The 16533-nt window shown below is 40.3% G+C and overlaps 1 protein-coding gene across 1 annotated transcript in view; it reads right to left on the minus strand.

Annotated features, from left to right (window-relative positions):
• The window catches only part of CHD1 (chromodomain helicase DNA binding protein 1), a gene marked incomplete in the record, with an annotated part of 628386 nt that overhangs the window by 162262 nt on the left and 449591 nt on the right, over positions 1 to 16533 (minus strand). The window contains 2 exon segments of the mRNA XM_053701514.1: positions 16027 to 16122; positions 16261 to 16357. Coding sequence (XP_053557489.1) covers positions 16027 to 16122; positions 16261 to 16357 — 193 coding nt within the window.

Consider the following 16533-nt stretch of genomic DNA (forward strand, 5'->3'; position numbering starts at 1 on the left):
CAAACCTGAAAGAGCTGAAATCTACCCTTCCAGGGAACTGGCAGATAAACCCTTATCTGGAAAAAGCCTTATCTTGGAACTCACTCTGGGAAGAACCAGAGGAGGAAACATAACTAGGCTGAAATGACCAAGGAACTACAAGAGCACCCACTAACGCTGCCTGCGGATCCCTGGACTTTAGAAAGTACCTAAGAAGTTTGCTGTTCAAACGAGAGGCCATCAGATCTATTTCTGGGAGACCCTAAAGTTCCACAATCTGATAGACCACATCCTGGTGAAGAGACCACTCCCCTGGATGTAGAGACTGACGACTGAGAAAGTCTACCTCATAAATGTTCACTCCTGGCATGTGAATTGCAGAGTAGACAAATATTGACTTCTGCCCAAGAAAGAATCTGAGAAAACATCATAGCCAGGGAACTGCAAGTTTCCCCCTGATGGTTGATATAAGCTACTGCTTTGACATTGTATGTCTGGAAACTGAGATAAGACTCCCTTTTCAACAGCGGCCAAGCCTGAAGGGTGCTGAAAATTGCCCAGAGTTTCAAAATATTAATTGGCAACCTCGCCTCCCAAGGATCCAAAACCTCCTGTGCGGTCAAAGACCCCAAAAACCTCTCCCCAACCTGAAAGACGTGCATCTGTAGTCAATACAGTCCAGGTAGGATGAGCAAAAGAAGCCCCCTGAATAATAAACTGATGATCCAGCCACCAAGTTAGCGGCTGATGTGTACTGGAATTCAAAAATCTTTTGGATGCAGCTTAATATAATCCCTGCACCATTGACACAACATACAAAGCTGAGGAGCCTCGTGTGAAATCAAACAAATGGGAATGCATCTGAAGCTGCAATCACGAGACCTAGTACTTCCATACACAGAACCAAAGAAAGAAACGAAAGAGACAAAGTTTAGACAAGCTGACACCAATCTAAACATCTCAGCTCTGTTAGAGAAAGACTAATGGACACTAAGTCTATCTGGAAACCCAGGAAAGTAACCTATGTCTGAGTAAACAAAGAACTATTTGGGAATTGATCCACCAACAATGCTTTTGAAGAAACAAGGAGTTGGTTGGTATGAAATTCTGCTAAAGGAAAATGAGCTTGAACCAAGATATGTCTAGGTAAGGAAATACTGTGATACCCTGAGCTCTAATTACAGACAAAAGGGCAACAGGACATTGGTAAATATTCTTGGAGCTGTAGCCATACCAAAAAAAAAAAGGAGCAACAAACTGAAAGAGCTTGTTTAGAAAAGCAAACCTCAGAAACTGGTAATGTTCTCTGAATTGGAACATTAAATGTAAACATCCTTTAAATCTATTGTGATATAAACTGACCTTGCTGATAGTTTCCAACCTGAAAACTTGTTCAGAGTATTTATATCCAGGTCTGAAAGTGCCTTCCCTTCTTTGGAACAATTAAGAGATTTGAATAAAATCCCATCCCGTGTTCCAGAAAAGGAGCTGGATCACTCCCATATCTTCCAGATCAGAGAGTTTGAAGAAAAGCTTGAACATTTACAGGATTCCTTGGAACATTAGATAGAAAGAACCTTCCTCTGGGAGACCTTGTTCTTTCTGTCAAAAGTTCCAAGGAATCCTGTAAAAGCTCAATCTGCCCCCTAACAGAACTTCTGCAGTTTTAGAAAAAAAAAAAAAGATGTTTTTCTTACTCTGCTTAGACTTATTCTAGTTAGCATTAGGTCTCCAGAGTGTACCAGAGGAACTGACAGAGGAGTGTGTTTTCTGCTACTTATTCTGACAAAGGAACAAAAACTATTTAAAGCTTTGGCTTTTCCTTTAGACTTCCTGTCTTGAGGAAGAAAAGTTCCTTTAGCTCCAGTAATAGTATCAAAAATAGAATCTAAATCAGACCAAATAAACTTATTTCCTTTATAGAAAGACCATCTTTATTTAGACACCATATCAGACTTGAAGACTAATATCAAATTCAGCATCACAAATAAAATTATTTGCACTATGGAGTAATTTTAAAACATTAGAATTTTCAAGGTAATTAGAAAATTGCTGTGCAAGACTGGCTAACCAGTAAAAAGAAGCAGTTGCTATGTCAGCAATAGAAATAGCTGGCCTGAGAATATATCCAGTATGTAGAAAGGCTCTTAGAAAAGATTCTAATTTTCTGTCTAAAGGATCTTTAAAAGAAGTGCTGTCTAAAACGTTTACCTAGAGTGTAAATGGTCCAGTTGACTTTGGAAACTGTTCCCCATAATTCTAGATTAGCAGAAGGTAAAGGATATAGCTTTTAAAACCTCGTAGAAGGATTAAGAGAGGAACCTGGTTTAGAGCACTCCTTAGCAATATCAAAGAAAGCATCAGGCATAGGAAAAATCTCAGGGAGATTGACAAAAGTTTTATGTACTGAATTTGAACAATTACAGGGTTTATCATCAGAAGGTTAAGATTCTTTAATCTCTAAAATGACTAAGACTTCTTTCAAAAGAGAACTAATATGTTAAATTATAAATAAAAAAGGAAATTTATGCTTACCTGATAAATTTATTTCTTTTACGATATGACGAGTCCACAGATTTCATCCTTACCTATGGGATATCGCCTCCTGGTCAGCAGTAGGAGGCAAAGAGCTCCACAGCAGAGCTGCATAAATAGCTCCTCCCTTCCCCCCCAACCCAGTCATTCGACCGAAGTTAGGAAGAGAAAGGAAAAGCTAAGGAGCAGAGGTGACTGAAGTTCAATAAAAAATAAAGACCTGTTTTAAAATTGACATGGTGGGCCATGGACTCATATAGTAAAATAAATACATTTATCAGGTAAGTATAAATTTCCTTTTCTTTTACAAGATATGACGAGTCCACGGATTTCATCCTTACTTATGGGATATAATACCAAAGCTATAGGACACGGATGAAAGGGAGGGACAAGACAGGAACCTAAACGGAAGGCACCACTGCTTGAAGAACCTTTCTCCCAAAAACAGCCTCAGACGAGTCAAAAGTATCAAATTTGTAAAATTTGGAAAAAGTGTGAAGAGACGACCAAGTTGCAGCCTTGCAAATCTGTTCAACAGAAGCATAATTTTTAAAATGCCCATGAGGAAGCCACAGCCCTAGTAGAATGAGTCGTAATTTGTTCTGGAGGCTGATGTCTAGCAGTCTCATATGCAACACGGATGATACTCTGCAGCCAAAAAGAAAGAAAGAGAGGTAGCCGTAGCTTTCTGACCCCTACGTTTCCCAGAAAAAACAACAAATAACGAAGATGTTTGACGAAAATCCTTAGTCACCTGCAAGTAGAACTTCAAGGCACGGACTACGTCCAAATTATGTAACAGACGCTCCTTCTTAGAAGAGGGGTTAGGACACAAGGAAAAAACAACAATTTCCTGATTAATATTTTTGTTAGAAACATCCTTAGGAAGAAAAACAGAATTTATGCTTACCTGATAAATTACTTTCTCCAACGGTGTGTCCGGTCCACGGCGTCATCCTTACTTGTGGGACATTCTCCTCCCCAACAGGAAATGGCAAAGAGTCCCAGCAAAGCTGGCCACACAGTCCCTCCTAGGCTCCGCCTACCCCAGTCATTCGACCGACGGACAGGAGGAAATATATATAGGAGAAACCATATGGTACCGTGGTGACTGTAGTTAGAGAAAATAATTCATCAGACCTGATTAAAAAACCAGGGCGGGCCGTGGACCGGACACACCGTTGGAGAAAGTAATTTATCAGGTAAGCATAAATTCTGTTTTCTCCAACATTGGTGTGTCCGGTCCACGGCGTCATCCTTACTTGTGGGAACCAATACCAAAGCTTTAGGACACGGATGAAGGGAGGGAGCAAATCAGGTTACCTAAACGGAAGGCACCACAGCTTGCAAAACCTTTCTCCCAAAAATAGCCTCAGAAGAAGCAAAAGTATCAAATTTGTAAAATTTGGCAAAAGTGTGCAGTGAAGACCAAGTCACTGCCTTACATATCTGGTCAACAGAAGCCTCGTTCTTGAAGGCCCATGTGGAAGCCACAGCCCTAGTGGAGTGAGCTGTGATTCTTTCAGGAGGCTGCCGTCCGGCAGTCTCATAAGCCAATCGGATGATGCTTTTAAGCCAAAAGGAAAGAGAGGTAGAAGTCGCTTTTTGACCTCTCCTTTTACCAGAATAAACAACAAACAAGGAAGATGTTTGTCTGAAATCTTTTGTAGCCTCTAAATAGAATTTTAGAGCACGGACTACGTCCAAATTGTGTAACAAACGTTCCTTCTTTGAAACTGGATTCGGACACAAAGAAGGTACAACTATCTCCTGGTTAATATTTTTGTTAGAAACAACCTTAGGAAGAAAACCAGGCTTAGTACGCAAAACCACCTTATCTGCATGGAACACCAGATAGGGCGGAGAACACTGCAGAGCAGATAACTCTGAAACTCTTCTAGCAGAAGAAATTGCAACCAAAAACAAAACTTTCCAAGATAGTAACTTAATATCTATGGAATGTAAAGGTTCAAACAAAACCCCTTGAAGAACTGAAAGAACTAGATTTAGACTCCAGGGGGGAGTCAAAGGTCTGTAAACAGGCTTGATCCTAACCAGAGCCTGAACAAATGCTTGAACATCTGGCACAGCTGCCAGTCTTTTGTGTAGTAAGACAGATAAAGCAGAGATCTGTCCCTTTAGAGAACTTGCAGATAATCCTTTCTCCAAACCTTCTTGTAGAAAGGAGAGAATCTTAGGAATTTGTATCTTATTCCATGGGAATCCTTTGGATTCACACCAACAGATATATTTTTTCCATATTTTATGGTAAATCTTTCTAGTTACCGGTTTTCTGGCCTGAACCAGAGTATCTATCACAGAATCTGAAAACCCACGCTTCGATAGAATCAAGCGTTCAATCTCCAAGCCGTCAGCTGGAGGGAGACCAGATTTGGATGTTCGAATGGACCCTGAACAAAAAGGTCCTGTCTCAAAGGTAGCTTCCATGGTGGAGCCGATGACATATTCACCAGGTCTGCATACCAAGTCCTGCGTGGCCACGCAGGAGCTATCAAGATCACCGAGGCCCTCTCCTGATTGATCCTGGCTACCAGCCTGGGAATGAGAGGAAACGGTGGAAATACATAAGCTAGGTTGAAGGTCCAAGGTGCTACTAGTGCATCTACTAGAGTCGCCTTGGGATCCCTGGATCTGGACCCGTAGCAAGGAACCTTGAAGTTCTGACGAGACGCCATCAGATCCATGTCTGGAATGCCCCATAATTGAGTTATTTGGGCAAAGATCTCCGGATGGAGTTCCCACTCCCCCGGATGGAATGTCTGACGACTCAGAAAATCCGCCTCCCAGTTTTCCACACCTGGGATGTGGATCGCAGACAGGTGGCAGGAGTGATCCTCCGCCCATTGAATTATTTTGGTCACTTCTTTCATCGCCAGGGAACTCCTTGTTCCCCCCTGATGATTGATATATGCAACGGTCGTCATGGTGTCTGATTGGAACCTTATGAATCTGGCCTTTGCTAGTTGAGGCCAAGCCCTGAGAGCATTGAATATCGCTCTGAGTTCCAGAATGTTTATCGGGAGAAGAGACTCTTCCCGAGACCATAGACCCTGAGCTTTTAGGGATTCCCAGACCGCGCCCCAGCCCACTAGACTGGCGTCGGTCGTGACAATGACCCACTCTGGTCTGCGGAAGCTCATTCCCTGGGACAGATGGTCCAGGGTCAGCCACCAACGGAGTGAATCTCTGGTCTTCTGATCTACTTGAATCATTGGAGACAAGTCTGTATAGTCCCCATTCCACTGTTTGAGCATGCACAGTTGTAATGGTCTTAGATGAATTTGTGCAAAAGGAACTATGTCCATTGTTGCAACCATCAACCCTACTACTTCCATGCACTGCGCTATGGAAGGACGAGGAACAGAATGAAGCACTTGACAAGAGCTTAGAAGTTTTGATTTTCTGACCTCTGTCAGAAAAATCCTCATTTCTAAGGAATCTATTATTGTTCCCAAGAAGGGAACTCTTGTCGACGGAGACAGAGAACTTTTTTCTATGTTCACCTTCCATCCGTGTGATCTGAGAAAAGCTAGAACTATGTCTGTATGAGCCTTTGCTTTTGACAGGGACGACGCTTGTATTAGAATGTCGTCCAAGTAAGGTACTACTGCAATGCCCCTCGGTCTTAGAACCGCTAGAAGGGACCCTAGCACCTTTGTGAAAATCCTTGGAGCAGTGGCTAACCCGAATGGGAGGGCCACAAACTGGTAATGCTTGTCCAGAAAAGCGAACCTTAGGAACTGATGATGTTCTTTGTGGATAGGAATATGTAGGTACGCATCCTTTAGATCCACGGTAGTCATAAATTGACTTTCCTGGATAGTGGGTAGAATCGTTCGAATGGTTTCCATCTTGAACGATGGTACCCTGAGAAATTTGTTTAGGATCTTCAAATCCAAAATTGGTCTGAAAGTTCCCTCTTTTTTGGGAACTACGAACAGATTGGAATAAAATCCCATTCCTTGTTCCTTTATTGGAACTGGGTGTATCACTCCCATCTTTAACAGGTCTTCTACACAATGTAAGAATGCCTGTCTCTTTATTTGGTTTGAGGATAAGTGAGACATGTGGAACCTTCCCCTTGGGGGTAGTTCCTTGAATTCCAGGAGATAACCCTGAGAAACTATTTCTAGCGCCCAGGGATCCTGAACATCTCTTGCCCAAGCCTGAGCAAAGAGAGAGAGTCTGCCCCCCACTAGATCCGGTCCCGGATCGGGGGCTACTCCTTCATGCTGTTTTGTTAGCAGCGGCAGGCTTCTTGGCCTGCTTACCCTTGTTCCAGCCTTGCATCGGTTTACCCTCTTGCTTAGAGGATGCAGAATTAGAGGCCGGTCCGTTCCTGAAATTGCGAAAGGAACGAAAATTAGACTTATTTTTAGCCTTGAAAGACCTATCTTGTGGAAGGGCGTGGCCCTTTCCCCCAGTGATGTCTGAAATAATCTCTTTCAATTCTGGTCCAAATAGAGTTTTACCTTTGAAAGGGATGTTAAGCAATTTTGTCTTGGATGACACATCCGCTGACCAAGACTTTAGCCAAAGCGCTCTGCGCGCCACGATAGCAAACCCTGAATTTTTCGCCGCTAATCTAGCTAATTGCAAAGCTGCATCTAAAATAAAAGAGTTAGCCAATTTAAGTGTGTGAACTCTGTCCATAACCTCCTCATATGGAGTCTCTCTACTGAGCGACTTTTCTAGTTCCTCGAACCAGAACCACGCTGCTGTAGTGACAGGAACAATGCACGAAATTGGTTGTAGAAGGTAACCTTGCTGTACAAAAATCATTTTAAGCAAACCTTCCAATTTTTTATCCATAGGATCTTTGAAAGCACAACTATCTTCGATAGGAATAGTAGTGCGTTTGTTTAGAGTAGAAACTGCCCCCTCGACCTTAGGGACTGTCTGCCATAAGTCCTTTCTGTGGTCGACCATAGGAAATAATTTCTTAAATATAGGGGGGGGGGGGACAAAAAGGTATGCCGGGCTTTTCCCACTCCTTATTTACTATGTCCGCCACCCGCTTGGGTATAGGAAAAGCGTCGGGGTGCACCGGAACCTCTAGGAATTTGTCCATCTTGCATAATTTCTCTGGAATGACCAAGTTGTCACAATCATCCAGAGTAGATAACACCTCCTTAAGCAGTGCGCGGAGATGTTCTAATTTAAATTTAAATGTCACAACATCAGGTTCAGCTTGTTGAGAAATCTTTCCTGAATCTGAGATTTCTCCATCTGACAAAACCTCCCTCATGGCCCCTTCAGATTGGTGTGAGGGTATGACAGAACAATTATCATCAGCGCCCTCCTGCTCTTCAGTGTTTAAAACAGAGCAATCACGCTTTCTCTGATAAGTAGGCATTTTGGATAAAATATTTGCTATGGAGTTATCCATTACAGCCGTTAATTGTTGCATGGTAATAAGCATTGGCGCACTAGATGTACTAGGGGCCTCCTGCATGGGCAAAACTGGTGTAGACACAGTAGGAGATGATGTAGTATCATGTTTACTCCCCTCATCTGAGGAATCATCTTGGGCAATTTCATTATCTGTGGCAGTACTGTCCTTACTTTGTTTGGACGCTATGGCACAATTATCACATAAATTTAAATGGGGAGACACATTGGCTTTCATACATATAGAACATAGCTTATCTGAAGGTACAGACATGTTAAACAGGCTTAAACTTAACAAAGCACAAAAAACGTTTTAAAACAAAACCGTTACTGTCTCTTTAAATTTTAAACAGAAAACACTTTATTACTGAATATGTGAAAAAGTATGAAGGAATTGTTCAAAAATTACCAAAATTTCACCAGTGTCTTAAAGCATTAATAGTATTGAACACCAAATTTCAGAGCTTTAACCCTTAAAATAACGGAACCGGAGCCGTTTATAAATTTAACCCCTATACAGTCCCAGCTATAGTCTTTGCTGAGACCCAACCAAGTCCAGAGGGGAATACGATACCAATTGACGCCTTCTAGAAGCTTTTCCAGCAATTTTTAGATCCTCACACATGCATCTGCATGCCCTGCTCTCAAAAAACAACTGCGCAGTAATGGCGCGAAAATGAGGCTCAGTCTATAACTAGGAAGGCCCCCTGACTGGAAAAGGTGTCTAACACAGTGCCTGCCGTTTAATAAACATTCCCAAAGTTTATAAATGCAAATTGTCAGCATAAATATGAATAAAATGCCCAAATAAAGCAATCGATTTAGCCCATAAGAATGTCTACCAGTTTTTTAGCCCATAATAAGCCCTTTATTCTGTTTGTTTGACTAAGAAAATGGCTTACCGGTCCCCATGAGGGGAAATGACAGCCTTCCAGCATTACATGGTCTTGTTAGAAATATGGCTAGTCATACCTTAAGCAGAAAAGTCTGCTAACTGTTTCCCCCAACTGAAGTTACTTCATCTCAACAGTCCTATGTGGAAACAGCAATCGATTTTAGTTACTGTCTGCTAAAATCATCTTCCTCTCACAAACAGAAATCTTCATCCTTTTCTGTTTCAGAGTAAATAGTACATACCAGCACTATTTTAAAATAACAAACACTTGATAGAAGAATAAAAACTACATTTAAACACCAAAAAACTCTTAACCATCTCCGTGGAGATGTTGCCTGTGCAACGGCAAAGAGAATGACTGGGGTGGGCGGAGCCTAGGAGGGACTGTGTGGCCAGCTTTGCTGGGACTCTTTTCCATTTCCTGTTGGGGAGGAGAATGTCCCACAAGTAAGGATGACGCCGTGGACCGGACACACCAGGTTTAGTATGTAACACCACCTTATCAGAATGGAAAATAAGATAAGGAGAATCACATTGTAATGCCGAAAGCTCAGAAACTCTGTGAGCAGAAGAAATCGCAACCAAAAATAAAACTTTTCAAGATAATAACTTAATATCTATGGAATGCATGGATTCAAACGGAACCCCTTGAAGAACATTAAAGGGCCACTGTAATTAAATATTTTCTATGCCTGTTACTAACTAACTACCCCAAATACGCTTTTTATCAATAGCATTTCATTAACATATCTCTACCGTATATAAGAAATCTTGTCTGCAAATTTAATTGTTTTCCAAACCCACTCCGTGGGTATCCTTTGCTCTGTACCAATCCGTTTACAATACCTAGGTTTCAAAATGGTGCTTTAAACACAAAGTTATTGGTTTAAGTATTTTGAACACTCAGTGCTGAAAATAGTGGGCAGGATAACGTGACATCATAGGCGAATAAAAGATATAACTTTTAGAACGTTATGAAACTTTGTTTTGGAGAAAATATAGGTCAGTAGGTTTTAATTAATGTTTATTAACTTTAATATGTTAGTTGTTTAGCTTAAAAATTATAACAGAAAGTAATCCTTTAAGAACTAAATTCAAACTCCAAGGAGGAGCAATTACTATCTCAGGGTTTCACAGAATGATACTCAATGATCAATAAAACAGATGCGTAACAAGTCTTTTATCCCTCTTACTACGTAACCCGATAAAAGAATGTTCATTTGCCCCCTAGAACAACAGACACCTCGCCGCAGCTCTGCTGCGGCTCCTACCTGACCTCCACGGACCAGCTGCCAGCGACAATGGCAAGACTAAGAACGCTTGTATATACAGGCACAAGCGGACTTAGGAGCCATAATGAAATACCGCTGACTCCAGTAGATAAACCGCAGGGCTGAAGCGCGAAGACTAGGCTCCGCCCTTCGTGGGCGTACTAATCAAACCCCGGGAAACCATCAAAAAAACAAAGTACCGCCATACACCGGAGTACGACAAGAGAATGTTGTAAATATTCCTCCGACTCCGGGGATTATTTCCCAGTCAGCCCGTTTTACATGTTAACTCCTTTTATATCAAGCCGTAACATAATAAACGAATCGCCCATGTCGTTATGAATTGCAAACAGTTCCCGGCGCTTCTAGCGTAGTACTTTATGTATGTCAGAGGGAGTTGGGAATATTAAATGTGTCGGTGTCCCATTTTCCTACAAATGAAACCCACACCTGCAAGAAGGGAAAGACCTTTACCCGAGCCCAAAAACCCTTTACAAACAGAGGAATAGCACAGTCAAGTCTGAGATAAGCTGTAAAGCCCCAGAGAGAAAAGACTGCACTTACCTCCATGCTGAGGAACAGCATGATGATCCCAAGAGTGTCAAGAGGTCCACTCTTCCTCCTGAGGTCCTGTGAGGATAGCAAAGTCTTAGTTAATATTCTCTAAGACCATACATAGAAAACAGCACAAGCAAGGGAGGCGCAGTGAAATTAAAAACTCCACCAGTTCCCACAGCCTAAAAGGCTATCACTCCAGATGCTGCTCTATAGAAAAAATAGTACACACTGGCACCATTTAAAATAAAAAACTCTTGATTGAAGAATTCTAAACTAGCACCTCACTTTACCTCTTCCTATCACTAACACCGGCAAAGAGAATGACTAGGTTGGGGGGGGGGGGAGGGAGGAGCTATTTATGCAGCTCTGCTGTGGAGCTCTTTGTCTCCTCCTGCTGACCAGTAAGGATGAAATCCGTGGACTCGTCATATCTTGTAAAAGAAAGGAGGAATTATCAGGTTCTTATGTCAGATGATGGAACCTCACTATTAAAGTAATCCTCATCATTAGAGATGATTTCTTCTTTAAAGAGTTCAAATTTTACTTTCTATGAGTAATTTAAAGTCCAAAATACTGAAGCGTCTTCTAAGTGCTTAGATTTACGTTTGCTTGGCGATGTTAGCACTGCCTCTGATACTGCAGATTGATTCTTAAAACTTGGAGCAAACTGTGATACAGAGTTGCGGAACTACCGCAGGTTATGTGCAGGGTGTGTGAAAATGAATCTGTAAAACAGATACTAAACACAATACTATTAGATAATTGAGAAGGTGGTAACAGTCAAACCAGTACTGAAACATATCAGCAGAGGTTATGTAAAAGGAGCATACTATAGATCCATAGAAGGTGGCAAAAGAGAATTCAATGCGACCAATTATGGAGGATCTGTAACAGATTTCCCATGAGGTGAAAAAGATGCCACAAACCATACCCCATATACATTCCTCTGACAAACACTGCAGGGGAAATTGGGCCTCAATATAAACTGATAATCCCTCTCTCTAAAGCAGAGCTTTCCAAACTTTTCATGTTGGCGACACTTTTTAAATCTACATCATTTTGCGTACTAGCAAAAAGGAGGTTAAACTAACTTGTTTTCAGAGATACGGACACATACATAAATTATATAATAACAAAATGTATTTACAAGTAACAGTATGTATGTATGTGCAAGATTTAAAAAAAATAAAAATTAATAACACCAATAGCTACTTACTATTTTATTGGGATGTATGAGGTTGATGGAATGAACACAGTTTCTGAATATTAGCTAAAGACACTCGCATTTTATCATCAAGCATTTTAAGCTTCCACTTCCTATCCATCTATCAAGAGCAGGCGCAGCAATGCACTACTGGGAGCTAGCTGCAAAAAAAACACTGACTTCTGCTCAGCGTTTTTTTATTTATAAAATATTTTACCAGGAGGGATACATTGAGATTTCTCTCATTTAAGCTGCTGCCCTCAGAGCTCTGCGAGTCTAACTGGCTACTACCCGAGCTGCAAAAACACTGCTATCCTACTCACTGACCACACGTGCAGTCACGAGCCGATTAAGGAGACTCCACAGGCAGTCAGGAGCCAATGTTCCGCCACTGGCAATAGTTTCAGTTCCCACTGAGCTGCGCCAATAGGATAAGATGATCTGTGACCTACTAGGTATCAATCACGTGTCACGACACACAGTTTGGAAAGCACTGCTCTAAAGAATCAAATGTACTTCATTCTTTGACCACCTCCAGCGGAGGCAAAGTAAAGACACGGGTACCTGTGAGGTGGGATGGATTTTATAGCGTTATTGGGGTTTGGGAAGAATAAATTCCCAGGAGTAATGGATCATGAACCATTTCTTAATTTGCTCTTGAAATTCTTTTTTATGGAGTAATAACTTTATCAGCAAAACAAAAATTCTTGATAAAAGGAAATATGTTGCCCCAGATGCTTCTATTTAATACTGAAATAAAATTCATACACATTTCAATTATGACCTATCCCCATGGGAGTTAACACTAGACATGTGCCTTTGGATCCCTTGCGAGTTAGTAGGCTCAAAGCTGCTCGGCAATTTTCGAAGCCAAATTTATTCTTGTGAAAGATCTGTGCAAATCCAGATCTTTGCGTTGTGATCATTCAAAAATAAATAAATCTGGCTCCGAAAAGAGCCGAACAGCCACATTCTTCCACATTTGGATCCTAACAAAAGAAACAAATGCACATATCTAACAAACACCTTGTAAATTACAAGACAATTCTGTTTTGTTGCAATAGAACATATCAGCCCAAATTTTTTTTTAAAAAAAAACCCCATCCTTTTCACTGCAGTTATATTTAAATAGCCAAACTCCATCCACCATTTGCCTTATTTGGAGAAGCCAATCTGCAGACAACAAAGTTAAACACAATGATTAAGTTAGTACAAGTACCCTGTTTTACAGAGGTTACAAGTTAAAGCCAAATATTTGTAGTAGGGTTAGCCTTGAGAAGTCAGCAGGGTGCTTTTCATGTTCTGAGAACTAGAAATTACTAAATTTCAAGTAATTTCATTATGCAAAACTAACACATTTTATTTAAAAATTTCAAGATGTTTACTGTCCTTTTTAGAACATTTAGTTTTTTTTTAATGGATTTAATTTATCTGCTTTAATAAAAGACTTATTTCACTATAAAAGCAGACTGTTTTATATTTTACTAGGTTTCTACATACTTTTGCTCAAATTGCTCTTTTACATAAATTACAATTAAAAGTAATGATTGAATGCTTGCAATTAGGAACAAGTATAAGTAAATCACAGCAATGCACTCAAAACACAAGCTGAATGGCAGCATGTGGAAGAGTTTTTTTTAAATCTCCTAAAGTGCATTTATGGCCAAGATTTCCATTACAAAAGAAACATGATTTGTAGAACTATTTTAACAACACGTAAGTATACACAAAATGGATGTAGTGGCTTTTAAAGGGACAGTAAAGTCAAAATTAAACTTATAATTCAGATAGCATTATCATTTTTCCTATTTACTTCTATTATACAATTTGCTTTGTTGTCTTGGTATCTTGTTGAAAAGAAAACCTAAGTAGGCTTAAGAACAGAAAATGAACTACTGGGAGCTAGCTTCCAATTGGTGGCTGCAAATATATGCCTCTTTCCATTGGCTCAACTGTGTTAAGCTAGCTCCAGTAGTGCATTGCTGCTCCTTCTAAAATTTGCTTCAGTTTCTTGGTATCTTTTTTTTTTTTTTTTTTAACAGAATTAAAAATAAAATAAAAAATTGTAGGTTCTTTCTAATTCATTAAAGAAAGATTTTGGGTTTTACGTCCCTTTGATTTACACAGAAAAGCAGAGGCCCAACTTTGAGTGAACTTTGCCTTGCAGTGGCTCTTAAATATTGTATGGTTTCCCTACAAAAAAGGAACAGGAAAGCCACTTTTGAAATGTTATTAACCCAGATAAAGCTACTCAAGTATAAATTGGTTGAAGAAACCATATTTAACTTTAAAACAAATAGATTTACTATAATGCACTGTATTTAACTCAACCCATCTTTTTCTTTATATTTAGGTCTTATGTATGTTTAACCCCTTAATGACAAGTGACGTACCAGGTACGTCCTGCAAAAACTTGCAGTTAGTGGCAATGGACGTACCTGGTACGTCACTTGTCTAAGAGAGTGCTGGAAGCGATCGCAATCGCTTCCAGCAGCTCTCAGGGTATTGCAGTGATGCCTCGATATTGAGGCATCCTGCAATACCCTTTAGAAACATCCGATGCAGAGAGAGCCACTCTGTGGCCCTCTCTGCACCGGTAGCGATGCGGCCGGTTCGTTGGTGGGTGGGAGCGCAACAGGGAGGCGGGTGGGCGGCCCATCGCTACCCGGCATCCGGCTCCTGTTAGTGCAATGTGCACGCCGGGTGCCGGGAGCGTGCGGGTGCGCGCATGCGCGTGCGCGCGCATGCGCGCGATTACCTACCCACACTGACACCAATGAGTGGGAAGAGGGGGGGGGAAAGTAATAATATAATAATAAATATATGAGGATCTGGGAGGGGGAGGGGGTTGGGGTATTGTGGGGGGCTGCTACACTACAGAAAAAATTAAAATGGAAATAAAAAATAATAAAAAAACCACTTTTTTGGGGGGCAAATTGGGTACTGGCAGACAGCTGCCAGTACCCAAGATGGCGGCAATTAGGTAGGGGAGAGGGTTAGAGAGCTGGGGGGGGGGGGATCATGGAGGTTGGGGCTAAGGCAGGAGTCCATCACAGCTAAAACATTTTATTTTTTTGTATTAAAAAAAAGAAAAACTCCTTTTATTTAGTACTGGCAGACTTTCTGCCAGTACTTAAGATGGCGGGGACAATTGTGGGGTGGGGGAGGGAAGAGAACTCTTTGGGAGGGATCAGGGGGTGGGATGTGTCAGGTGGGAGGCTGATCTCTACCCTAAAGCTAAAATTAACCCTGCAAGCTCCCTACAAGCTACCTAATTTAACCCCTTAACTGCTGGGCATAATTTACGTGTGGTGCGCAGCAGCATTTAGCGGCCTTCTACTTACCAAAAAGCAACCCCAAAGCCATATAAGTCTGCTATTTCTGAACAAAGGGGATCCCAAAGAAGCATTTACAACCATTTGTGCCTTAATTGCAGAAGCTGTTTGTAAATAATTTCAGTGGGAAACCTAAAGTTTGTGACAAAATTTGTGAAAAAGTGAACTTTTTTTTTTATTTGATGACATTTGGCGGTGAAATGGTGGCATGAAATATACCAAAATGGGCCTAGATCAATACTTTGGGTTGTCTTCTAAAAAAAAATATATACATGTCAAGGGATATTCAGGTATTCCTGACAGATATCAGGGTTCCAATGTAACTAGCGCTAATTTTGAAAAAAAGTTGTTTGGAAATAGCAAAGTGCTACTTGTATTTATGGCCCTATAACTTGCAAAAAAAGTAAAGAACATGTAAACATTGGGTATTTCTAAACTCAGGACAAAATTTAGAAACTATTTAGCATAGGTGTTTTTTGGTGATTGTAGATGTGTAACAGATTTTGGGGGTCAAAGTTAGAAAAAGTGTGTTTTTTTCAATTTTTTCCTCATATTTTATATTTTTTTTATAGGAAATTATAAGATATGATGAAAATAATGGTATCCTTAGAAAGTCCATTTATTTGGCGAGAAAAACGGTATATAATATGTGTGGGTACAGTAAATGAGTAAGAGGGAAATTACAGCTAAACACAAACACTGCAGAAATGTAAAAATAGCCATTGTCATTAAGGGTAAGAAAATTGAAAAATGGTCCGGTCATTAAGGGGTTAAGCAGCATGATATCCACTACATTAAAGAATAAAAATACATTTGAATTAACGAAATACAACATACCTTGAATTGAGATAATAATTCGTCTCCTACAGTTAGTGGCCCTCCTTCATTTTCTCGAGTTTCTGCTCTTTTCAAGATTTCATCGATATCCATTTCCTTAAAATTAAAAAAAAATTTTTAAAAAAAAAGCATTTTTTTAATGGATTTAATTATACTTCTAATTATTTTCGAATCCTTGTTTAGCAAAACCAATTAAAATACTGGTTTTCAAAATTACAAACAAGATTTTAGTACCTGTGGTTCTTCTTCTTCTCCTTCGGGTTCCTTAAAAAGCTCTTCAGCACCAAATTTTAAAATAGCAGCCAATTCTTCTTTATTAAATGGTGTTGCACTTCAAAATAAAAAATAAATAAAAAAATAACCAACCACGAATCAGCTCACAGCACACATATGTTACACACAAGTCATACATGAGCTAATTAGCCTGGGCCTAAGTGCAGAAGATGTAGTCAGTTTCCTTCCCTTTCTGAATTTTCCAATTGTAGTCCAGTAAACACAGAATCCAGT

Source organism: Bombina bombina, chromosome 2 (assembly GCF_027579735.1).
Source record: "Bombina bombina isolate aBomBom1 chromosome 2, aBomBom1.pri, whole genome shotgun sequence".
Taxonomy (NCBI): domain Eukaryota; kingdom Metazoa; phylum Chordata; class Amphibia; order Anura; family Bombinatoridae; genus Bombina; species Bombina bombina.